General features: G+C 44.8%; 1 protein-coding gene across 4 annotated transcripts in view; it reads right to left on the bottom strand.

The window, feature by feature from the left end:
* The window catches only part of LONRF2 (LON peptidase N-terminal domain and ring finger 2), a 68,625-nt gene extending 43,217 nt beyond the window's left edge, over nucleotides 1-25,408 (bottom strand). Inside the window, exons 1-2 of one of the 4 annotated variants that reach the window (XR_010597677.1) lie at nucleotides 24,461-25,408; nucleotides 512-630 (exon numbers count right to left, since the gene is read on the bottom strand). Coding sequence is in view for 3 of the 4 variants with exons in the window: in XM_065580885.1 (XP_065436957.1) it covers nucleotides 512-630; nucleotides 24,461-25,130 (789 nt within the window). In the remaining variant the exon portion in view is untranslated. The remainder of the gene's footprint in view (nucleotides 1-511; nucleotides 631-24,460) is intronic. The other 3 variants (XM_065580885.1, XM_065580884.1, XM_008167385.4) reach the window with 3 other exon arrangements.
* Between the last annotated feature and the right edge of the window lie 477 nt (nucleotides 25,409-25,885).

Genomic DNA, 25,885 nt, shown 5'->3' on the forward strand with positions numbered 1-25,885 from the left:
TTCTCCCTCCCCTTCCCCTCCCCAAAAGTGCAGCCATGGGTCATGTCTGAGATTTAGATACACACATTGTTGAACAAAATTTGAGTTTAAAAATTTTGAAATAAATGTAGCATTTTCCTCAGAAAAGTGACACAGTGTAGAGGGCTGTTTGAGCCACTGGGGGAAAAAAACAAACCTAGAGGGAATTTCAGGAGGTGGAGCATTCCCCTACTGCCAGTGACTGACAAGTCTAGTTTTGTCTCCAAACATGCCAATGTACCCTTTTTAACAGATCAGTGGACCTTAGCATGAAGGACCAATGGATGTTCACGCCACAGCAATTCCATGCACTAGCACAGATTTAAGGTTCCACCACAGACCTTGTTGTTTTATGTAGAATTTAAGCTTTCATTCAAGTTTCTAGCCGTTGGTTGCCAAATTAGCCTTCCAAAAGTGACCTGGAAACGTTCTGTCCTCACCACAAAGAAACCCTGATTCATGCTTCAAAGACAGAAATATGTGAGTACTGTACCTTGGGCCAGAGGGGTTTGTTTTGGCAGAGTGCATCTGCATCATGGAGAGCTTGTTGATAGTTTTTCATGGTTATCCACAGTTCTGCTCGTTGTGCTATTAACGAACATTTGCAGGGAGCTGGAAAACAAAAAAAAGAAGGTTAAGAACTCCACAAAGTGAAGGATAATCACGTGTAAAACATAATATCCTATGTTATGGATATCCTATGTAGGGGAACTTGAGTTATTCCCCCCCCAAATGCTATTGCAATGAAGTATTTTATTTGTATGCTTACCTACTAGAAACAAAAAAAATTCTTCTCTTCTTCCTGTAAGCTATGTATATTCCTTTCTCAGCATGGCACTACTCAATTATTCTCACATATATAAAGTTCAGGGCCAGACTCTTAAGAGTTTATGGATAGGGCTGGCAGAATTAGATTTTTTTTTTTCTAATTATGACAATCAATACTGATTCTTATTTAAGGTTTTTTTCTCCTAGCTGGGGGGAGGTCAGGTTGGGGCTGTGGGGAGTTCCCAGCACCAACAGTGGGGCCCATGACATCAGGAGGCTGAGGTCCTGGCCCAGAGGAGCAGATACCTTCTCTTCCTCCCTCCCCTCAGGATGAGTCCTGGCCCTGGAGGAGGCCAACCTGCTGCCAAATGGCTGTTCCTGGCCAACAGCCATTCTGCAGTGGGCTGGCCGCCTCCAGGGCCAGGGACTCATCCTCCTCCTTGCAGTCCTGGCCTGGCATCACAACCTCCCCCCCCCATCCCGCCACCCAGGACTGCAAGTCTTCCCTGCATCTTGTGCCTACTGGGATCCGGTGTCACCAACCCTGTGGCAGCACAGGGAGCCCTCTGCAACCCCACTGCTGTCATAAACCCACTTGTTCCTGTGACAGCAGAGCTGGAGAGGGCTTCCTGCGCTGCCCCAGGGCTGGTGCCACCTGAACCCCACAGGCCTGCTGACTGTTGCCCATTGATCTCCCCCCCCGAATCAATTTCAGCATCTCAGCTGAAATCCATGTTTACCAACATTTATTGACAAACTGAATCCTGAGAAGCCTAATTATGAATACGTAGCAAATAACGTCCTCTGACTCTTCACAATTCTGTTGTATGCTTTTCCGCGTTCCTTTGGGAAAGAGACCTAACATCAGTAGTGCCAAGCACAATTCTGGGGCAATACAGACACTCCCCGACTTACGCAAGCATTCCGAAATGCCTTGCATAAGTCGAATTTTGCGTAAGTCGGGGATGTATACCTGATAATTACGGGAAAAAACCCACTTACGGAACTTTTTCTGTAAGTTCGGGTTTACGTAACCTGGGGAGGGTCTGTATGTGGAAAAACAAATCTAAATAAACACTGCACACATTCACTGAAAAGTATAAAATGCACAGAGTAAAGGCACCCCAAACCTTATGATCCTGTTTACCACTATGCTATGTCCCTGCCATCTTCTAACCTCCCGTAAAGTAGATATAGGTCTATGATAAAAGTCTTTTAGCTAGCTGACATCTTAAGCCTTGTATACTTTGGTGGCAATTCATTCACGAATCCGATGAACTATAGATTGTAAGCCACTTAAACATCATGGCTTCCCCTCCCCCAGTTCCCTAAAGACTTGGGTATATGGAGTTTAAGATGCTTAGTCCTACAGCTCTGAGGGTATGTCTACACTACCCGCTGGATCGGGGGGGGGGGGGGCGGGAGCGGGGGGCAGCGATCGATCCAGTGGGGGTTGATTTATCGCGTCTAGACTAGACACGATAAATCGACCCCTGAGCTCTCTCCCACTGACTCCTGTACTCCACTGCCGTGAAAAGTGCAGGCAGAGTCGACAGGGGAGCAGCAGCAGTCAACTCACCGCAGTGAAGACACCGCGGTGAGTAGGTCTAAATACGTCGATAACATAGCTGAAGTTAAACTGATAAGAACAGATTTAAATTTTATTAGAGAATATTTAAAAATAAAGACGGTACAAACGATTCAAGGAGTCAGGTGTCAGTCATTGGGGGAACATACAGAGTATGGGGGGGATGTTGTTGTGTTGGGGTTGGCAGCTCACATAATATATACGGACTGTATTTAAATTTTATTAGAGAATATTTAAAAATAAAGACGGTACAAACGATTCAAGGAGTCAGGTGTCAGTCATTGGGGGGAACATACAGAGTATATGGGGATGTTGTTGTGTTGGGGTTGGCAGCTCACATAATCTATACGGACTGTAGTGTCCCCAATGGGGGGGTGGGTGGCGGGCGAGATCAAGACCTAGTTGATAATCGGTGAGGGTCAATCATCCATACATGGGGTACCAGTAGCCATGGGCACAAGTAGGTGGGTTGGGTGATGGTGATGGGGCGACCCTCGCGGGGTGGGATCCAGGGGATCCAGGGGAAAGAAGCCCTGCAGGGTGGGGGGGGTTTGATAGGTTCCCATCCCCCTTGCGGGCGGGTGAGGTCTCCCCGGCTCACTCCTGAGTATTGACGGTGGCCGGTGAGGTTGGGTGGGTTCAGGGCTCGAGAGACAAGGCCCATCGGGGGGGGGGGAATATAGGCCACTTCTCCTTTGGCGGTGGGCAGGGTCCCCTTGGCACACTCTTGTTATCGGCGGTGGCCGGGTTCAGGGCTGGGGCGGGGGGGGAAGGATGGGACCCCTCCCCCTTCCAAGTGGGCAAGGTCTTTCTGGTTCGCCCTCAGCACTGGAAGCGGCTGGTGGGGTTGGGTGGGAAGGGGCTCAGGGGGGTAGGATCTCTGCCCCCTTGTCGGTGGGTGAGGGCTCCCCGGCTCGCTCTTGGCATTGGCGGCGGCCAGTGAGGTTGGGTGGGCGGATTTGGGGCTCAGGCCTAGCGGGGGGGGAAGGGTGGTAGGTCCCTTGTGGGTGGGCGAGGTTTTCCTGGCTCGCTCCCGGAGTTGGCGGTGGCCGGTGAGGTTGGGTGGGTTAGGGGCTCAGGGGGTAAGGTCCAGTGGGGGGAGGAGGGGGGAGTTAGCGAGTCCCTCCTCCCTTGCAGGTGGGCGAGGTCTAATCGGCCCGCTCTTGATATTGGCGGTGGCCGGTGATGTGTTCCGTGTAAATGTCCCGGGACCAACGGATAGTGTCTGAGACCATCAGGCGTCTCATGAGCCGTGCATAGTGACGGCCCACTCCACAGGTCCTCAGCACTCTCTCGTTGCACGGGTCCCAGGCGCCCAGGGCCCCGACCAGCAGGGCGTCGGTGTGTACTTCATAGCCCTTCGACCGCAGGGTGTCAGCCAGGGGGGCATATTTTTCAAGCTTGCGGGCTCGGGCCTCACGGAAGGCTGGGGTCCTGTTCTCGAATGGGATCGTAATGTCGACCATGATGACCTTTTTCCCGACCTCGTCCGTGATGACGATGTCTGGGCGCAGCAGGCTGTCGGTACCAGGGACGGTGCGATTGACGGCGACTTCCCCCAGGCGTGGGTCAATGGCCTTCACCAGGCGATCCTGGACGGCGTTGTGGCGCAGCTGCCAGGCTCTGGCATGGGGCTTGCAGCTGCATAGGACGTGGGGTAGGGTTTCGGCAACGTACCCGCACTTCCTGCAGCGCTTGTCCCGGGTCCCGTGGCGGACGGCTCCGTTGAGGGGGACGCAATTCAGCCGGGCTCGGTGTATGAATCTCCAGTCGGCGAACCGGGTGAAGCTGCCCGTGGGGAGGAAGTGGTTGCTAGAGTCCCACTTGCTGGTCACCTCGAAGGCCTTACCCTGGTCAGGTTTTTTCTTCAGGGTGTCTATGTAGAGCGCGTGGACGGCGGCCTTCAGGGATCTCTCGAGCATGCCTCTGGCTCCGGGGGTGATGACAGTGTTGTCCTCCGACTCGGTCCGCGGTATCAGTATTCCCAGTTCCCGGCGTTCCTCATTCCACACCCAACGACAGCCCAGGCGTTTACCCAGTCGGCGAGTGGCATTGTACACTTGATCTTAGCCAAAAGGCCGAGAAGCTGCGTAACTTCGATTGATTTCCGCCCCCCCCCGGTGTAGACCAGGCCTGAGCTAGCACATAAATGTATGTGGGAAGATACAGGTTTGAACTCTTCACCCTCACAGTAAAGCTCTGCACAGCACTTTCCTTACTCCATTGTGTGCCATGGGCTCTGTCTTTCTCCCTGTTACTTTCCCTTTATACCTAGAATAATCTCCATTGTCTCCTCAATATGGACTTTTTCCTCTCCTTGGATTTTCACTGCAGAGTTCCCTTATTTTCCTCCCCAGTTACTCAACCTCAAATTTTAAAAACACTCCATTTCATATCCATTCACAATATAACTTGTATTTGTTTTAGCCCTTATCCCACTTCCTTACCCTTTTTGTATCTTATCTTTATTTTATGCATGTTTCCTGGCTCCCCATTTAAAGTTCCATAGCCATCACAGTTCAGTTATAAGCTTGTCTTCAGAATCACAAGAGTGTTTTTCTCTTTTAATGAAAGGAAAGCAGCAATTCTGGAACACAGCAGTGCAGGGAAGGTTGAATTCAGCAGCCAATTCCCAAATAGCCAAGTACACAAGGACATGAAAATATATGAAAGGGGAGAGCGCTGCTCTTTTTCCTCCAGAAGTAGTACAAAAGTCAAGAGTTAGATCAAGGAAGACAATGACAAGTATGACAAGCTACTTCAGGATTACTACCTCGATTTACTCTGAAATGTAAGGCATGGCCAATCTTATGAATAATGGTCTATAAGTGTTAGGTCGGCCAGAAATAAGACTTTCCAGAATTGCTAAAGCAAAGTTAACCAAGAATATAGATTGAAGAAAAACAATTTTCTCCAGAAAGATTAGTCATGACAAGACCCAAAACTAAGCAATTGGAGTTGTGTGTGCACAACTCCAAATGAGTTCACCTGTGCACAAAGCTTAGACTGAATTACTTACATTTGTAATCTTATCATTCACGCACAGCATACCGCATTGAGAGTTTAAATTTACTAACTATACAATTCAAGAATAATAGACAGATTAAAGTACTTCATACTGGATCATATCCAGAACTAACTGTCACCAGGAAAATATATTATGGTATAAGCTGCTACTGAACTCATTCTACAACACTAAATTAAAGCTCATAAAGTAACAGTTTTGGGTTGGGGAGGGGGGAGAAAAAGGGAGTCACTCCCCAGTGTTAAACTCAAATTTAGAGAATCCAGGTGGATTATTACATATCTATAAAGTACCTTAACTCCAAGTGATTGCAACCTCCTGGTACACTCATTTATAAGGGAAAATTAGAGACCAAGTTACACTTTCGGCTCAACAAATGTGGAATTGATGGGTTCCAAGATGCTGAACAATAAACGATTAAATCTAAGTTAAAAAAAAAACCAAACAAACCACCTACACATCCACAATTTAACACAGGCAAACACAAGGGTCTTTCTTTCAAAGCTCCCATCTATCCAGCCCCTCTTCCGACAGTTGGCCAATTGGCCATATTTAAACTTAAACATTTGAGATTTCTCTGGGTTTTTTTTTAACCTGACTTCTACACCCTTTATGAGATCACTAAAATTGCTGCCCCAGGGGTCTGATGACGTCCTGTTCACGCTTGAACAATAGTATCAAGTTGTTCAGGTTGAAGTATTTTATGAGCGCCCACCTGAACTTATTAATGAATTAGCTTCAGCTCTGCTCACATCCCCTTTGAGTTCAATTTGAAGGCATTCATCAGAATGAGTTTTATTCACATAAAATGTGAGTAAAAAGCAAGTTTTGAGTACACATGTGCCAGCATTCACACCAAAAACCGTTACACTGTACATGGGTTAGAACACTGACACAGCCTGCAGAATTCCTCAGAGTGCCCTGGCATACAGACAATTAAAGAAGCCAGACAACTGACTGCAAATACTAAAGATAGGATCCTGTACACACATTGGGTACATTCAGGATGATTAAAGTCATTCTGACAATAATTCTTGTAGTAAATAGTTTTTCCAGGTATTAGGTGTCAGCCAAGCCACATGTTGCTTGGAAAGGAAAAATATTTAAAGTTTCTAAAATTCTCTTAATCCTGCTCAGCTACCATTTCTCCCTGAAATATTAGAAGCAGTTTCTTCAAGTCCTTTTCCCAATGCTAAATGAGTTACACATCCAATCAAAACAATATCATTAACCCACATGTTCAAAATTTCAGCTTAGGAAATGGTCTATTTCAAAGTCTCCATAATCGTCTATTGTTCGCCTGAGGACTCCGAGCTGTCAAAGATGACCTGGAACTGTATAAGTATGTCTGGGGTCCTGATCCTTTTTATTTCAGATCGGCTTGATGCTTCATGCAGGCTTGAGGGCACAAATGAACAGATATGGCCCAAAGGACACGACTGATCAAAAGATTGTGATCTCTAGTGCATGGGGGACACACACTAGAAGTGGAACACAAACACACACTTGAAGAACTGATACATTACACATACCTGGTTCAGCACACTTAGCAGTTGGTTGGCAAAAGGCAACAATATACAAAACATTTTACCCATGAGCCAGTGGAGTGGTTTTTATTTTAAAAATCTCTCCCCTAAAGATAAATGCATGTTGCATCACCATTCTCGTCACAGTTTAGAATTCCAGCTAGTGTGATTTGAAAGCTTCTACATCCCTTGAGCTGATTCACAAGGGACTAGATAGGAGGCAGATGTTAATTATTACACAAGTAGTGGAGAGCATTTCAGGCCAGTTCCCAAGAAAAACGCTGATTCTAACTTGGGAAGTTCAGTTGCAAAAGACCGCATCTTTCCTGACATACATGCAAGTGTTCACAAACTAACCAAGTGATGCTTAGGAGATTAATTTGGAACCCAGTGTACAGAAATACTTTAGATCACTCGTTTCAATGTGCATTTCTCTGAACACTTAATATTTACTATGTAGGTTCCTTAGGTGCTTCTGAATTTTCTTAGGCCTGATCTATACTAGAAAATTAGGTCTGTTTAAAATGCATACCCTGGAGTGGTGGTGTTAAGCTGACCTAAGTCTCCATGTAGATAGTGCTAGATTGACAGAAAAATTCTTCTGTTGACCTAGCTAGCACCTCTCGGAGAGATGAATTACCTACATCGACGGAACAACTCCTTCTGTCGGCATAGGTAGTGTCTACACTGAAGTGTTTCAGCAGCATAGCTGTGCCACTGTGGCATTTAAGTGCAGACAAATCCTCAGTTTAAGACTTATCATGCACCCACTTATCCAAGTCATTAATATATTTGTACACCAGATTTAGACCACACTTTTAGAGCACCCTGTTATTAATGTCATTCCACACTGAAGACTAACCATTTCTCGTCACTTCATTTTCTAGCTTATACATTTTTTTTTAAAACAGACCAGAACTTTGTTCTTTTCACCCTATGATTACTTCCCTTAACAGTTTGCAAGGGATTTTATTAAAATCTTTTTGAAAATCCAAATAAGTTGAATCTACCAGTTTTCCTTTGTTCGCTATTTTACTGACAAAGTGAAAAGTGTCAGAACGTTAGACTGAAGAAAATTATTTACTTAAAAAAAAAGTGGTTTATTTCTACTATATCAGGTGTATCTAGGTGCTTTATACCTCCATTCTCCTCCTCTAAAAACACCCCCAAAGAACCCCCAGATGCTATTTCACCTAGTACGGAACAAAGACTCACTGGCTTCTAGTTTTCATATCCCTCTCCTACACCCAATTTTAGAAATTTTAGCTTTCCACAGTCCAGGAGCTATTTTAATAATAATACATAGGTATTTATGGCACTCCACAGAAAGTAAAATACAACACAACTCAGACTTACAACCTATGTTAAAAATACCTCCTAATCAATATAAAATTTGGACACTCAGAATGGTTTTTCTATGTCACGTAATAGGTCCTCCAGGTAGCAGACTATGTATATTTAAAACTGCACTGCCATCACTACTAAATCTTGCTAATCACTGAGATAATTAGCCAAGAAACAGTATAAGAGATTCTAAAATTCTGCCCAGAAGAAAATCGGACATATCAAGAGGGAACGACTAGTTTCCTCCCCTTACCTTGAGATTACACCTCTAAATCTAATGAGGAAGGAAGTAGTCCTACATCAGATCAGCTACATAATTTTTATATAATGTCTGCAGTCTTACCCTCAAATATGCTAGAATGAACTTTGAACAGTGATTCTCCCCACCCCACCCCTTAAATACAAAGGAAGCCAGCATCAGAGAGATTCAAGAGCATTCTGGTGCAGACTTAGCTTTGCTTATACCGAACAGTCTCCCTCCACTCCCCCATCAAGATCCAAATCACCCAGCACTTTTGTTGGAAGTATATTGCTCACTCTAGGAATTGTGTATGTGGAAACCCAGTTTCCCCCCCTATGGGAACTGAAAACTTACACTTCTAGGCAGGGAGGGTGGTTTCTTTGTACAGTGCCTAGCATGATGGGACCCTGATTCCCATTGTGGCCTCCAGTACTATTAGAATATTAAATACCTCTCTGTGGGGAAACTGTTTGTACAGAGCTTTGTATACTTGAGTGCTAAGCATAATTTTCAGAGTTCAGTGGATCTGTCAGGGTTACATTTTGATTTATGGAAGCTTCAGCAGTATACCTCCATTTGTATCAATGGATACCAACACGGACTGGGGAATCAGATAGCCTTGGGCCAAGGCTGTTATAATTCAGTGAAGAATTAAAAAGAACAAGCTACTAAAGAACATCTTTTACTACTCAAACGTGACCACGCACTATTTTGGCTATGTAGCCAATAGAGGGAGCAAGTTAGCAAATCCTGTTTCGTAAACGTTGATCTCACTGATGCTTACGAAAGCAAACGAGGCAAACAAGAACCACCAGGTTTTCCTGCTCTCATGAAACAGGGCAAGGGAATTTTAATGTTGCTAAACAAAAAAAGGACAAAGCATGTCATGACTGAAGAGTAGAGAAGTTTCCATGACCATACTTTATCTCAAAAAAGTACAACACACAGGCTTGGCAGTATCTTTCGAGGGAAGCTACTGATTCACTGACTTCCACAAGCAGAACACCTGGCATCTCTTGCCTAAGGAAGGTGGTTGTTGACCAGGCAATTTCAGTGGTAGAGCTGCATTCCTCAGAGAAACATAACAGTGATGTCTCAGAAGGAAGTGGATGTTTTAATACCATTTCTGTCCACCTCTTCCCCCATTTGAAGTTTACTTAATGAATCCCTTATTTGTAACACCCCAAGGCCTTAATCAGGACTGAGGGCTTCATCATGCTGAGCACTATAAAGAAATAGCAGCTATCCCTGCCCCAAAAGAGCTTTCAGTCTAGTTGTAAGACCAGACATAAGTGGCTTAAAAAAAAAAAAAAAAACAATTAAAAGGGGCAGGGAGGGGGTGGCACCCCACAAAAGTAACAGCAGTAAAGTCAAAATTCTATTAGCTAGCTAGCAGTAAACCTGATTAGTCTAATACAAATCTTTAAAAATAAAAATGTTACCTATTGCTTTATTCTCTTTTGTATTAAGGGTGCTTTATGCATCTGTAAAAAGCTATACCAATAAAATATTAAGTAATGCACACAGATTAGGGTGAAATAGGCTATTAATTTTCATTTTTATAATTAGAATCCATCTGTATTTTTATAAAATTTTATAGTCTTGTTTTCTGTGAAAAAAATCATAAAACAACATTTGAGCAGGGAACTGAAAAAATAAGTGTCCTGAAATGAATTTTATAGCAAAACTAAACAAAAAAATAAGATGATTACAAAGTTAGGATTAGTTCAAAACTTTGCACTCCCACTCTACTTCGTCCCTTTCCCCATTATAACAAGAGAGATTGCAGTTAACATACTAAAAATAAAAAGGTCTTAGCCAATGACGTTCTTGTATTAGTAAATCATGCATCATTTAATGGTACATACTACTCTCTGCCTAATTTAAAAAAAAAAAAAAAAAAAAAAAAAAAACACAAACCACTAACCTTTAGTGTACTGCACAACCAATCCCATAACCTATTCTGTATTCCTCCTCATCCTTCATCTCCCTTGGACGTTATCTGCTTTTCCACCCACTCCTGTATCTGACCATTTTTCATTTAAGTCCTGAACCTGCAATCTAATCTAGAGACTTCTGCACCCAGGTGTAACCCTATTGGCTTCAGAGGGACTCTGCAATCAGGCAGATCTGCTTGTGCATGCCCATCCACAGGATCAGGTCCTTAAACTGTAAACTCTTTAGAGCAAATTCTCATCTGATATTTTCAGTAAAGTACTCAGTGCATTTTAGACCAATAACACCTGAACTAGTATTAATGCTCTTCTGCAATCAAGCAGATTCAATTGTTAAAATAGGAACAGAAATCTGCAAGATAAAAAAAAAATCCATATGTAAAGAATCCCTGCCTCATAAGAATGAGTGGATGAGATAGTCTCTAGGTAACCGTACCGCCCACTTTAATTTCTTTTTCTGTGCACGTGCACCAGCTAAAAGAAAAAGGTTTCTGAGTCACGTTTTAAGCAAATTTGATATATAGGGCACGTAAGAAGGGGCATGAATTTCCTTTTTAGCTCAAACCCTTTCCAGAAAGGGTATCATTCATTTGAAACATGTGCTAGAGAGACACACTTCATTTGGTTTTAAAAACAATAAATAAAAAAAATCCCACATCATTTACAGTCATAAGGGTGTTTTGTTCTGAGCTTTCTCACAGAAGGACTAAAAACGTGTAATCTGACAACGGTTATACGGTGTTCTGTACTTTGTACTGCAAATTAAACATTACCTTGATTAATTCTTTAAACAGCTGTAAAAGATCTTCCAACCCAACAATCAAATTAGTTTTGTTTTTTGCTAAAGACCATTCCATTTTCAGAAATATTTTCCAACTTAAGCAAAGCCAAATCAGACACTTTCTGCACAGAAACCAGGAAGTGCTTCAGAGCTATTCAAATAAGTAATAGGCAAGTTCTCTTTATCACATAGGGAAACTAGGTCAACCTGACCCTCCTTCCCCTATTACCTCCAAAAGAGAGAAGACAACCATAATCTTTGTGAACAGCTCAGGAAGTCCAACTTATCAGAGTCCCTCCTTGCTCGTCTGGGCTAGAGAAGGTTGTTGAAATGCATGGCCTTTCAGAAAGGCGGGCAGAAGGGAGAGCCATTATTATTTGCTATTATGTAATCCAATACTTAGACTGTAAACTCTTCATGGCAGGAAATCATATTTTCTGCCTTTGTACAGCCCCTAACCCAAGGGGGTCCTGATCTGTGTGGGATGCTATAAAAAACAAACAAACAAACAAAAAAAAAACTTATGTCATAGTCTTCCCTTAACTAGTAATGAATTCTGGTAAATTACGTAAAAGCCCCCACTTTTGAACAGGAATTCCGTTGTTTCTTCACTTTCTGGCTTTAGCTAACATGGATCCTCTCTCTAACCCCCTGCAGCCCTCCAACTACAGGGTGGGATGCGGACTGCTTCAAAACAGATCATTGTAGTGCCTCATACTCAGAGTTTACGTACACTGTTTTTCTGAAGCAAGGAGGGGAGCAGACTCAGAGGAAGAAAGATGAGAGCGCAATTATGATGTGAAACTTGGAACGTAGCATATAACACAGCTAACCTAACTGTCAGTGGAAGTATGATTGCCCAATTCTAGGACTGCTCTGCTGAACAATTTGCTTCTATCATACTCATCTAGAGTCAGTTTCCCAAGCTGGGACTCCTATGTTAAAATCCAGGACTGCAGTGGCTGTGAATGTGTTCCCCTGTTCATATTCCATCTCTATAAGGAGAGTTGCTTCACATTTGAGGAGAAAAATATGGGGACTCAAAGAAAAAGCACCTAAATATTTCACACATAGAACCATAATTTCTCCTTTGTAAAAAAAAAAACTGCAACTTTTATGACTTCAAGTTTCAGCCTTTCAAGTTAATTGTTTCTGATATGAAACTTGCTGCTTCTGTTCTAGGTCAGGTTTTTACGGTGGGCTATAAAATCTCGTTGAGTCCAGAGCAGCTCCAATAACTGAACTCCACTGTAAAAGTTTACTTTGAAGTTAATGGGAACTCTCAAGTGCTCCTCTTCTGGCTCTGCTCTGTGGAGGGTTCTCTGGGCAGGGGGCGCTGTGGTTCTTAACCTATTTATTATTTTGGGCCACAGGTTGAGAACCACTGCTATAGCACATATGAGCCCTCATCACAGGCCAGGACCCCACTGTGGTAGGCATTGTACAAACACAGAATAAAGAAACTGTCTGAGTCTGCCCACCCTGAAGAACTTAAGTAGATTGTAAGTGGCAGGTCCCCTGCTTCACACTTTAGTTGAGAGAATTCTTATGCAGGGCTCCCACCAATACCATTCCACCAAACAGATGGCTCTTGAGAGTGACCACTGTTCCTGCTACTCCCACAGACAACTGGGGCACTGCATCACCTTGCTGCAAATTTCATTCATGGCGTCAGAGCAGAGCATCATTGCCACCATCCTTGGAGTGTTCTGAGAGGTCTTTCCCCAAACGCCTCCTGCCTCCAACCTCTGTAAATACTCTCTACAATTTTTGAATTGATGAGAATGTTGCCAGCATCAACAGGCACAAGCCTAGTGATTTTGGTGCAGATTGGAATACTAGAAAAGCTTGAGTCAGTGGAAAAATTGTGGGCAGAGGGGTCTAGACTGCCTAGTGCTGGATGCACAGTAATCTCTCTGGGGGCCCACTGCTGCTACCTACTCATATCAGAAGCAGCAGCTTAATTTGCTGCATGGGGTGACTGTCTGTAGCCTGGACTCCTACAGAAATGGGAGCCTTCCAGGATGGTTTTTGGGGAAGTGGGGAGGGAGGGAGAAGCAGGGACCCAGAGGGCAGTGGAAGGGTGGAGCAGGAACCGACAAGGGAATGAGGGGAAGACATTGTGGAGATGAGGAAAACAATGGCTAGGGGTGGGAGAAGAGATGGGGAGGGGAGGGAGAAAACAAGGACCTGGGTGGGGAGAGGAGAAAGCAAAGGCCCTGCTGTGAGGGAAGGAGGGAAAATGAGGGCAAAGACCCTGGCATAGGAGACAAAGGGTATAAAGGAGAGGAACAGAGAACCTGACTTGAGGGAGAGGCAGGGGGTTTGTAGGGAGTGTCTGCAATAGAGAGGGATGGGAAGGTGGCATACGGGGAACTTGTGGGGGTAATGGAGGGATGCAAGGAGCTCTTGGTGTGTGCAGTGAGCTCAGTCTACACAAGCTACAGCGTGTGCAACCCCCTACTAGAAATATCAGCAATGTGAAGCCCAGCTTTCCCTTGGAGCTCCAATTTGGGATAGCAGGAATGGTTCCTGCAAATGCTCACCGCACTGAAAGGGCAGGTACACTGCATCTTTTACAAACATACCCTTTATTTAAAAGGTCAGCTGGTCAAGTGTATTGAACAGAGTGGATTTTGATTAAAATCAAATAGATTTAAATCATGATTTAAATCACTAGTTAGGAAGACTCAATTTAATCATGGATTTCTATATAAAAATGCCTTCTTGTTAGTTGTTATAACCTTAATACATATTCTTCACAACTCAGACATAGATGTAGGTTTCATTTTTAGAAGGCGCACACACTATACATTTCTAAAGTGATTTATTTTGAAAACTTTTCAGATTAGTTTTACAGCTATATCAGAAAATGAATGACTGGTTATTTCATTTATCAAAGGTAACTGAAGCAGATATTTATGAAGTCATTGGGAGGTGAAATATCTCCAATTCAACAAATTAATCATTAATATTTGGAGGATTTTCTTGCCATGCTGTATTAGGAGGAAAACATCACCAGTCAGATAAATAAAACAATTTAAACAACAACATTATATATTCTGGATTTCCGCCCCCCCCAACAGCAAACAAAATATTTTAACAAAACAAGCACATGTCCCTTGCTTCTCACATTTATCTCCAGACTTCTCCTTGTCCAGATCTATTCCACCCCCAACAATCTTTAGAGAGAGGTAAGGGATTGACTCTGTGTACACAAATTCACAGAGGGACAATAGAGTTGAGGTCTTATTTCTCACTTCTATATATTAATTTATTTAAAAACATTTTTGCTGTTAACAAGCATGTTATCTCTGGAGACACAAATCCACAGTTTGATAACTGCAAAACTAAGCATCTCTGATGGTATCTTCTAGACCAGGGGTCGGCAACCTCTGGCATGAGGCTCGCCAGGGTAAGCACCCGGTTGGGCCGGGCCAGTTTGTTTACCTGTCGCGTCAGTAGGTTCGGCCGATCGCGGCTCCCACTGGCTGCAGTTTGCCGCTCCAGGCCAATGGGGGCTGCGGGAAGCTGTGGCCAGCACATCCCTCAGCCCGGGCCACTTCCCACAGCCCCCATTGGCCTGGGACGGCGAACCACGGCCAGTGGGAACCGATGCAGCAGGTAAACTGGCCCGGCCCGCCAGGGTGCTTACCCCGGCGAGCCGTGTGCCAGAGGTTGCCGACCCCTGTTCTAGACTGAGCACTGAGTCCCATTGGGTAGATAGAAAGATTACCCTAAATAATCTATACTGAAGCCCCTGGAACCCCATAAGATTGGGTCCCTAATCCATGAACGATTGGAACTCATTTACAAAACTTTTCTTAAACTTAGAATATCATAAAATATCAGGGTTGGAAGGACCTCAGGAGGTCATCTAATCCAACCCCCTGCTGAAAGCAGGACCAATCCCCACACAGATTTTTGCCCCAGATACCTAAATGGCCCCCCCTCAGGGATTGAGCTCACAACCCTGGGTTTACCAGGCCAGTGCTCAAACCACTGAGCTATCCCTCCCCCTGACATGAATATATTGCCTCATATATTACATTTAGAATGTAATTCTAATTCTATTCCTATTCCACGATGAGATATCTTTGAGCGAATATATCTTAATTAAAAACTATCTTTAGATAAAATGCTTTTTGAGGAAAAAAATCTTATCAAAAAAATCTGATTTAAATAAAAAAAATAAGATTTTTTTATTTTAAAAATCATTGATTTTTATCCACCCTGGTACATTTCTTTTTTCTTTGGCAAGTCTCCTTTTAAAATTAGAGACCATTCAATGCAAACATATTAGCAGTATGCATCTACATGTGAGATAACATGACAATTCACAAGCTACAATATCTATTACACACAATTTGTGGCATTAAGGGCTAACAAGTAGGAAAGCACCAGACAATCTACAGAGTCACTTTTGGCCAGCTTTGTCACCTGCAACTGTGGAAATGAGAGAAGTGTTACGTGCACTACCCTGACACAAATGTTCAAGAGGGCCCACAAACAGGATTTTAAAATTTGTTTTACTTTTGGGAGAAAAATGCTGCTTAATTAAGTTTAAGCGTCATTTATTGTTAAAGCCCTTACTAGAAATAGTTGCTATTACATCTTCAAGTCAGTGCACTTTACACAAAGATAGCATCTAGCTCTGCTGGCCTCATGTTAGGTAAGGTTCGTGCTCACATTCAGATATTGAGCAAATGTACAGTCTGGGTTCCAGAATGTCAGTTATTGTACAAAGTCTAAGGGCCATATGCTGTCGCCAGGTAAACAAAAAGGTCTCATTAACTTCAACTAGAGCTTTGCCACACTTACCCGTGAGCAGAATTTTACATAGTTATTTTACAAGATGTGCAATCTGTTCAGGAGTTGTATGTGCAACAGGATGAATATGCCGACATCCTAGGAGACCATTAAAAAACTGCAGTTGTCCAGTTGAGCATGGAGAGGAGATCATGTGGCTACTGCCACAAAACTACTGCTGTCTTGTTACCTTTGAGAAGGGTCTATTAGCCTTATTTATGAGGTGCTCAGAGGCGTGAAAATTTGTTCTTTTGGCTTGATAGCTCAATGTTTGCTATCCAAAGAGGTTCAGAGGAACTTCGGGCAACTGAAGGCACCAATTCCCTTTACTGTTTCCCTCCCCTGCCCTCTCCCCAGCCAGTGACCAGTCTGCTCTCCCCCTAGAATTGATCACAGCCCAGATTCCATTAGCTCCAAACTAAACTTAAAGTCAGCAGTGTGGTGTGGAACATACAGTACATTCCTTCTCAGCCCCCACAGGAATGAAACAAGACAATATGTTAACTGCATATAATCTCCAAAATAGAGCATATTCCAGATACATACATGCAACTCAAACACTTCTAGCTTGTTAGCCATCATATATAAATTTAAGAAGGCTACACACATACAAAACCTGAAAGACAGGCAAAACATTTAACTGCTGGATTATATTGCCAGTAATTTTTGAATGTAGCCACATACAAAAAAGCTTATATGCCATATTTAATTCCTTTTTATTCTATGCATGGAAGTCGGATGCAATCTATGGACACAACTGGGTTTTGTACCTTTGAATTGCACACCCTTACTCAGTCAACTTCCTTGGTGAGTAACTGCCACCTACTTCATCCAGTAATTGCACAGTTCCTTAAAAACATACAGTAGCCCAGCTTCAAAATATATTTTTCTTTGTTACAGAAAAAGCATTTCCTGTGTTCAGAGGACACTTCCAAAGCTCTAGAAGACGTACAGAAATACTGTATTATTCCTAAATCTAGTTATCAACAGAGCACTTTCATCTCAGTCTCTGGGTAAGAGGAGGAGGGATTTCTGTGGGTGCAATGGCAGGGGCCTTGGGCATTGTTCCACCTTGGTCCCTCACATTCTCTGCCTGTGACACGTAATAGTGGAGCTAATGGAAAAGCGGATATCCCAGATCACATGTGCTTGGTAACTTGTAGTAGTCTATGCCATGACAGTTTTCTGGTCATTTTACTCATATATCTGCCATTCCATTCCTCTACTCTTGTTAATGCTACTGTCTCACTACTGCTTCAAATGAAACAAGTCAGAATGAGGTAGCAGATCAGTATGAGGCAAAGTTAAATTGAACAACGGCTCTTCAATCAGCTTGAATTCCGAGAAACCCAAATCAGACAAACATCAACAGGGTTATTTGCCACTTCAGTCCCTGGAGTTAAGATCTGCTGCTGTGAATCTCACTGAAGATACTCAACATTTCAGGCCATAGGCGCCGAGCACCCATGGGGAAAAATTAGTGGGTGCTCTGCACCCACCAGCAGCCAACCTCCCCACCTCCTCCTCCCCTGAGCGTGCCCCGTCCCCACTCATCCAGCTATCTCCCAGCTCTTGCCGCCACCAAACAGCTGTAGCAAGCTCCGAGAGGGAGGGAGGGAGGAGCAGGAACATGGCACGCTCAGGGGAGGAAGCGGGGAAGAGGCAGGGCTGGGGATTTGGGGAAGGAGTAGGAATAGGGGCAGAAAGGGGGTGGAGACTGTGGGGAAGGGGGCACAGGGGGATCGAGCACTCACCAGCGCCAGTAGAAGTCAGTGCCTATGTTCCAGCCTATGGTTCTATAGTTCAACAACTAGTAGAATACATGCAACTAAGACCTTTCTTAGAACAGTTTAGGTATACATCACTATTTTTAAAAATAGTTAGGCAAGTCCAAGATAACTATTAAGTAATCCAGCTACACTCATGCAGTGAGGCAACTGCCTCCAAATTAGAACAGATCAGTTACAATCCTGATTATTTTAACAGGGATAGTAACCTTATTTAAGTCCCAACATCTACACACACCACCAGATTTATTTTGGTAGGTAATAGGTCCCAAAAGTGGACTAAGTAGTTTATTAATGATGGAATTAGTGGATTAAAGCAAGACTTCACAATAAAAGCTCAAAGTATTTCTACACATAAAAATCCACTTCTGATACTACCCCACATCAAGTCTGTTATTTCTCCTGCTCCATTCGAGCTGTCTGTTCTGCCCTCCTCTAGGTTAGCATAGATTATATTGTTGAGCTGTATATTTGTTTTAGGATGAGACTTTAAAGCAGGAAGAACTGGCCTGGCACTTATCCACAGTTAAGAGGGGAAAGGAGACTTAGACAGCTTCTCTGGCCCAATCCATATTGGCCGCTAACAGCATCACCTGGAAGAAGTACAAATGGTCACCTCCCCTGTCTTAATGCTTTGTCCACTACTTTGGAGAAGAAAGGGAACATGTTTTCCAGAGACAAGTGTCCTCCCTAGATCAAAGACACAGTGGAGGGGGAAGCAATCTTACTCAAGATAGTGATTCTCTGTTGGTGATGAAGTATCTGAGCTGTTTTACTTTAGTCGTCTTTTTTTGTACAGTAGGAGCTTCACTGGCATACTTTCAGTTGGTGTATGTGGTGCAACAGGTTTAATTTACATTTCTTTTGCCTGCTAATCCAGATGGTGCTTGGTCCCATCCCTCTTCCCGCCCCCTCCCCCCGCACCTCATCTAAACATTTCATTTTTGCATCTCCAGCTCCACTCCCTTTGAGTTTTGGTCCTCATTTCACTACTTCATTTAAAAAATAATTATACTATGTTGCTACAACAAAGTGAGCAGAGTACACATACTACCCAATAGAGAGATTGAAATCAATTATTTTGTTCTGAGAGACTATTCAAGATTGTCCTGCAGAGTGAGTGTAAAGGTGGAGCAGAAAGAAAAATGCAGGATACCCACAATTTTTGTTTAATTTCCCTGTGGAAGATGTTCTGCAGAGAATGCCTTGCATGTATACTTTTTGCCTAAATAAAATGATGTGCCTGTTTGGATGGAATGATTATCTGAGTCTGCATACCAAACAACAGTTACATAGCTTCTCTTTGTGGGTCAAAACATGGTTTCATATTTAACAGTGCAAGACATGGAGCCCTTAGTTTTATTTACAGCCATGTCAACTTTTCTTAAGACAATAATGTAAACATTAGTAAGTTATTTCTAGCAATTAATCTTGTTGAAAGTGTAACTGTGTATGGCCAAAGGCTCACAGATCTGACCACAAACAAGTTTCTCCCATGCAACTATGACAGAGTGAAGCAGGAGTTCCAGTGTATATTTTACATGAAGGACCTTTTCACCACCAGTCTGAAAGGATTTTCTAGAAATGCTGCATAATGAGTCATCAACCGCAGGCAGATAAGTGTTTCATTTTGAAGTCTGATGCACTGGGTACAAAATCAATAGTGGGACTAAAAAATAAGAACTACCAATTTTTATTGCATTTACCAGCATTCATTCTCAAGCTTTCACACTGTGAAACATCGTAACAGTCTCTCTCAAAACACTTTTCATACCATTAGCAATCAAAGACTGCCTGTTCTATTTGCATGAGCCCTCTATAGCAACTACAGCAACTGTAATGGTCTTCAATGCAATAAGTCAAGGATGCAGAACTGAGCACTACCACACTAGCAGCCGAACACAGAAACAAGTCACCTGAAGAATGGCAAAGCAGCTGGACTTGACATATGGATGGAGCAAATTAAGCACTTTGGTCCTGCAACCACCTCATGGGTATTATGCCTTTTTAACAACTGTTCATCAACCTTTAGATTACCCAAATTATGGTGACAAGCCTGTGTAATAGCTCTATTGAAGCCAGGAAAGAATGCTTCTGACCCAAAGAACTTCAGGCCAGTATCACTCCTATGCCACCTTTATAATTGCCTTTCACGTCATATCTAACAGGATCTAATACTGCCAAATTTAGACTAGGAAAGTCCTGCACTGGCCAAACACTAAACATCCCCCAGCATGTAGAAGAGGGATTCAAGAGAGGGATGATAACAGACGGTGTGTTCGTAGGCCTTTCAGTTGCATACGATACAGTCAGCCAACAAAACCTCCTTGCCAAAGTCTATGATACGATGCATGACCACCACCTAGTGCAGCTCATCTGATCTCTTCTGGAGAAGACACATTTTTACATAGCACTGTGTAAGAAATGGAGCCACTTGAGACAACAAAATTGTCTCCCACAGGACAGTGTGCTAGCACCAACCCTTTATATATAATTACACACACACAGTGACCAGCGCATATAGAGCAATATGAGGCGCTTCACATAGGCTGATGATCTATGCATCACGTCACAGGAGAAGGACTTTGCCATTGTCTAGAACAGACTATGAGCAACATCTCAACTTACTACATCAAGAACCAGCTTCACATCAACCCAACCAAGATACAGGTGATGGCTTTTCATTTATGCCATCGAGAAGCGAAGTGGAAAATAACCACCAACTGAAATGGAATCCCACAGGCTAATCACCTGAACGCTGTCTACCTGGGGATGACCTTGGACCAAATGCTTTCCTTCAAAACACATGTAGAGAAGGTAGAAGGGAAAGTTAGTGTCTGCAATAACATTCTTTGAAAGTTGGTCACCTCAAAGTGGGGAGCTATCAAGTTACTTTGCAAACTACTGCTATTGCTGTGTGCTGCTCCGTTGCAGAGTATGCATGTCCAGTGTGGGAACGATCCACCCATGATAAGAAACTAGATCCTGTCCTAAATGAGAGCTGTCATGTAAAAACAGAATGTCTAAAGCCAAGACCAAAGGATAGCCTGTACTTACTGGTTGGTGTTGCACCACCTGATATCAAGAAGAAGGTAGCAAGCCAAAGTGAAAGATCACAGCAGATGGCATCCGTTATATGGTCACACAGGAGTAAACAAATGCCTTAAATCACAAAAGAGTTTTATGACCAGTGTTGTGCCATTGGATACCACAGCTGGCAAGGCACTACTGAGTTAAGGAATGAAAGATTGCATGTAGTCGGATGCACTGAAACAGATTGGTACCCCCGGGAGGACCTTCCTGGAGGGGCTGATAAAGTCTGTTTAATGTGGTGATGTCTGAACCGCCTATGTACTCAAACTGGTAGATCAAAGTCTAACATGATCAAATGGGGCTACTCTAAACACCAATACATGTGAGTGTTGTGAAGTGCAGACCAGGGATCACCTGCTTGTTTGCAGACTCCTTGGGGAGACCTGTACAAAGGAGGACCTTGTTGCAGTGACGGAAACAGCCATCACTTGTGCACAGTTCTGGAAAAATGTCTAGTCTGTGACAAGGATACAAGAAGCAGTATTTTGTCTATTTTTTATTATTAAAGAAGACAATCATTCTACTTTTGTTTTTCATTTTATCTCATCCTCCCCTCTATTCTCCTCTCTCTCCAGTGTATATTACTACTGTACTGCTTGGTCCTCCATTCCCCAGATTCTTTTCTCCTACCTCCACATAATACCCTACCAATTGATTCCCTTCTCCCCTAGACATTTCTCTACTACTGGCAGCTCCAGCCACAGAAGATAAGAACATAAGAATGACCCTCCTGGATCAGACCAGGGATCCATCTAGCCTAGTATCCGGTCTTCCGACAGTGGACAGTGCCAGATGCCCAGAGTGAATGAACAGAACAGGTAATCATCAAGTGATCCATCCCCTGTCACTCATTCCCAGTTTCTGGCCAACAGAGGCTAGGGACACTATTCCTGCCCATCCATTGATGGACCATTCTTTTTAGGTGACAGATCTGAGGAACTGTCCCAGATTGAGGTATCATTAGAGGAGGTTTTGGACCAAATTGATAAATTAAACAGCAATAAGTCACCAGGACCAGATGGTATTCACCCAAGAGTTCTGAAGGAACTCAAATGTGAAATTGCAGAACTACTAACTGTAGTCTGTAACCTATCATTTAAATCAGCTTCTGTACCAGATGACTGGAGGATAACTAATGTGACACCAGTTTTTAAAAAGGGCTCCAGAGGTGATCCTGGCAATTACAGGCCTGTAAGCCTGACTTCAGTACCGGTCAAACCGGTTGAAACTATAATAAAGAACAATATTGTCAGACATATAGATGAACATAATTTGTGGAGGAAGAGTCAATATGGATTTAGTAAAGTGAAATCATGCCTCATCAACAGTACTAGAATTCTTTGAGAGGGGTCAACAAACATGTAGACCAAGGGGATCCAGTGGATACAGTGTACTTAGATTTTCAGAAAGCCTTTGACAAGGTCCCTCACCAAAGACTCTTACACAAAGTAAGCTGCCACGGGATAAGAGGGCAGGTGCTCTCATGGATTGGTAACTGGTTAAAAGATAGGAAACAAAGGGTAGGTATAAATAGTCAGTTTTCAGAGTGGAGAGAGGTAAATAGTGGTATCCCCCATGGGTCTGTTCCGGGACCCCTATCAACATTCATAAATGATCTGGGAAAAGGAGTAAACAGTGAGGTGGCAACATTTGTAGAGAACTATCTTTAGTAAATTTGTAAGACCCAGGCAGACTGCAAAGAGCTACGAAAGGATCTCTCAAAACTGGGTGTCTGGGCAACAAAATTGCAGATGAAATTTACTGTTGATAAATGCAAAGTAATGCACATTGGAAAGCATAATCCCAACTATACATATAAAATGATGGGGTCTAAATTAGCTGTTACCACTCAAGAAAGATCAAGATGGCGCTTGTTTCCTTTCCTCTTCCTGTGAAACACTGGCTCTTTCAAAAGGCAGGGTTTTGGGGTTTTTTTGTTTTTTGTTTTTTTAAAAGCACATGTATCTATTAAAAAGATGCTCTTAGGGCAGTGTGACCTGCCAACTCTCCACAAATCATCAAGTAGTGGTCTCCAGACCACAGTAAGAACCAGTATTTTAAGCTATTTGCACAATTTTACAAGGCCAGAATTAATCCGTCATTTGAAATTTGTCATACTAGTGACAGTGTTACTTGGCAGTGCATTTCCAAATACTGTGCCAGGTTTGTATTTATATTCCTGCACATTCCAAATACCAGCCCTTTCTTTAAAACAAACTTTTAAGATAGTGGGTATATTTTACTATAACTTTTGAGGCATAAAGGCTCACAAAACCATTTCAGAGAGAGAATGAAGAAATACTCTAGGGGCTTGTCTACACAAACTTACACCAAAATAATTAAACTGGTAATTCACACCTTTTGATATTTCAGTGCAAGTCTCTGTGTGGACACTTATTTTGATTCAAGAGTGCCCTGTTTCAATTTTGCTTATGTAAGTTAAACTACTATACCAAATAGGGCATTTTTCAACACAGGTTTTCAAAATAAAGTTTTCACAGGTCAAGACCAGTAGAAATGCTTCCATGACTACTAAATTTCAATAACAAGACAGTACTGGATATATTTCCATCGCTGCTTTGCTATTCCACTATTCACCACAAAGAACAAACAGTCCCCATCTATGTTTACAAGTCAATCAACTGCAGTGTTGAGTAAGCAATGAACACCAGTGTTAAGTGGACACAAATTGCAAAACTGACTACTCTGTCTATATTGTCCCAAGTAAAAAAAATGTAACAAATAGTACAACTACTAAATGAATTATATTGCTTCACTTTCGCTATTCATTACTAGAAAGGGATGAGAATTCCCCCCACACACACACTCTATTAAGGAACACAATCAATTTTAAGAGGTGAATATAATTACTGTATTAAAGTAGACTAGACTGTATCTAGATTTCTAACTGCTGTCCCCCCCCAAAATACTGTGACAACAGCAGCATGCGGTGCTGCAGGAGCATAGTGGAAAGAGAGAGGTAACGGAGAAGGTAAGGGTGCTAAAGAATTTAACAGCCAAAGAACCATTCTAGCCTCTTAACACATACACCTTATGTTCACATAAAGGACTTGTTCCAACAGGTTTACGTGCATGCGGGTCTATAAGGGATCATTGCAAACTCTTTTATTGCCAGAGTGTACCTAGGCTAGCTGAAGTGGCTCAACCACTCCTCTCCGTGGAGTACACGGGTGGTCGTCCCTAATCTCCCAGAATCCACTGCGTTGTGCCCGTCCTCTGGAACAGGGAGCCAGAGGGCACTGCAAGGGAAATGGTTTAGGACAGCGGTAGTATGAACTGGAGGCTAAACTAGAACCAGCAGCAGCACGCGCCGCTCGAACACACTGACCCACGTGGACTTAGCACAGTGCAGCGCGGCCAGCCCCGAGGCAGCGCCTAGAGACAAAGGACACTGGGGGAGGCCGGGCCGGGGGCGGCTGCTGCAGCCTGGCCGAGAGCAGGGAGCGAGGAAGGGCGAGGCCGGAGGGCCCAGCGCAGGGAGGCCGGGGCTGTGCTGACACTCACCGGTCTCCAGGGCCTGGTTGTATTTCTCCAGCGCGGCCGGCAGCTCCTGCTTGTCCCGCAGCTCGTCTCCCTCGGCGCGGAGCCGCCGCGCCCGGCTCTCCCCCTCCAGCCACTTCTCCAGCAGGTTGCCCAGCACCACGTTGACCCGGGCGCTGGCGGGGCCGGGGGCGTCGGCGACGCGCCGCGGCCGGTGGCAGCGGCCGCAGTCGCCGGGCTCGGCACAGCGCCGGCACTGGGTGTGGCCGCAGTGCAGGGTCACCGGCTCGCAGAGCAGCCGCCGGCACAGGGGGCAGCCGAGCAGCTCCGGCGGGCGGCAGCAGGCGGGGTCGCCCAGGACCTCGCCCGCCCCCTCGGGGCCGCCGCCGGGCCAGGGCGGCAGGCGCAGCGCCTTCTCGCGGAGGCTGAGGGCCAGGCTCTCCGCCAGCTCCCGCAGCTCCTCGGGCCGCAGGCGGGCCAGCCGGGCGGCGGCGCTGTAGGCCTCCAGGGCTTCGGCCATGCGGCCGGCGCGGGCCAGCGCGTCCCCCCGGCGCAGGCAGAGGCCCCGCTCGGGCTGCGGCAGCTCGGCCAGCTGCGAGCCGTAGATCTCGGCCGCCAGCTCGAAGTTGCCGCCACGAAAGGCCTCCTCGGCCACCTGCAGCATCTCGGCGCAGGGCCCCGGGCTCAGCTCCATGCCGCCCGCTCCGCTCGCCGGGCCGGCCCGGCCCCTACTCCATGCCGCCTGCCCGCGCCTCCTTCCCGGCAGGCTCGGGCCCGGGGGGCGGCGCTGCCTCGCTCGCTTCCTCCCCCAGTCGCGGGCGCCGGCCCCCCCGCACCGGCTTATTTATTATGTAATGGTTGTGTAACGCGCCCCCGCCCGGGGCGGCGCCGCCTCCTGCCCAGCCGCCGCGGTGGGGAGCGGCGGCCCGGAGATCGCACCGCACACGCCCCCTGCCGCCCTGCACCAGCCGGCTGAGCGAGGGGAGCCCCCTGCGGGCTGGGAGCCTGCTCGGCGCCGCGCAAAGGACCGTGCTCAGCACAGCGAGGACGCTGCGCTGCAGAGAGCGCCCCGCCGCTGCAAGCCCCTCTGCGTAGATGGAAAGGCCCCGTCATGGCTCCTCCAAGACTTAGTAACTGAAGGGACATCAGCCTCTGGGCTGGATCTAGGGTGACCAGACAGCGAGTGTGAAAAATCAGGACAGGGGGTGCGGGGTAATAGGAGCCTATATAAGAAAAAGACCCAAAATCGGGACTGTCCCTGTAAAATCAGGACATCTGGTCACCCTAGCTGGACCCCTGACTTGCTCTGGTTCTGAAGGAGGCAGGTGTTAGTACGCACCACACGCACACACACACAATTTGTGAAAACAGCAGCTTGAAGTTCGTGGGCTGTTGTTTCTCACGGATACCTTTTCACAGTCGCTCAACTTATATGTAAAATGATGCTTT

Source organism: Chrysemys picta, chromosome 1 (assembly GCF_011386835.1).
Source record: "Chrysemys picta bellii isolate R12L10 chromosome 1, ASM1138683v2, whole genome shotgun sequence".
Classification (NCBI taxonomy): domain Eukaryota; kingdom Metazoa; phylum Chordata; order Testudines; family Emydidae; genus Chrysemys; species Chrysemys picta.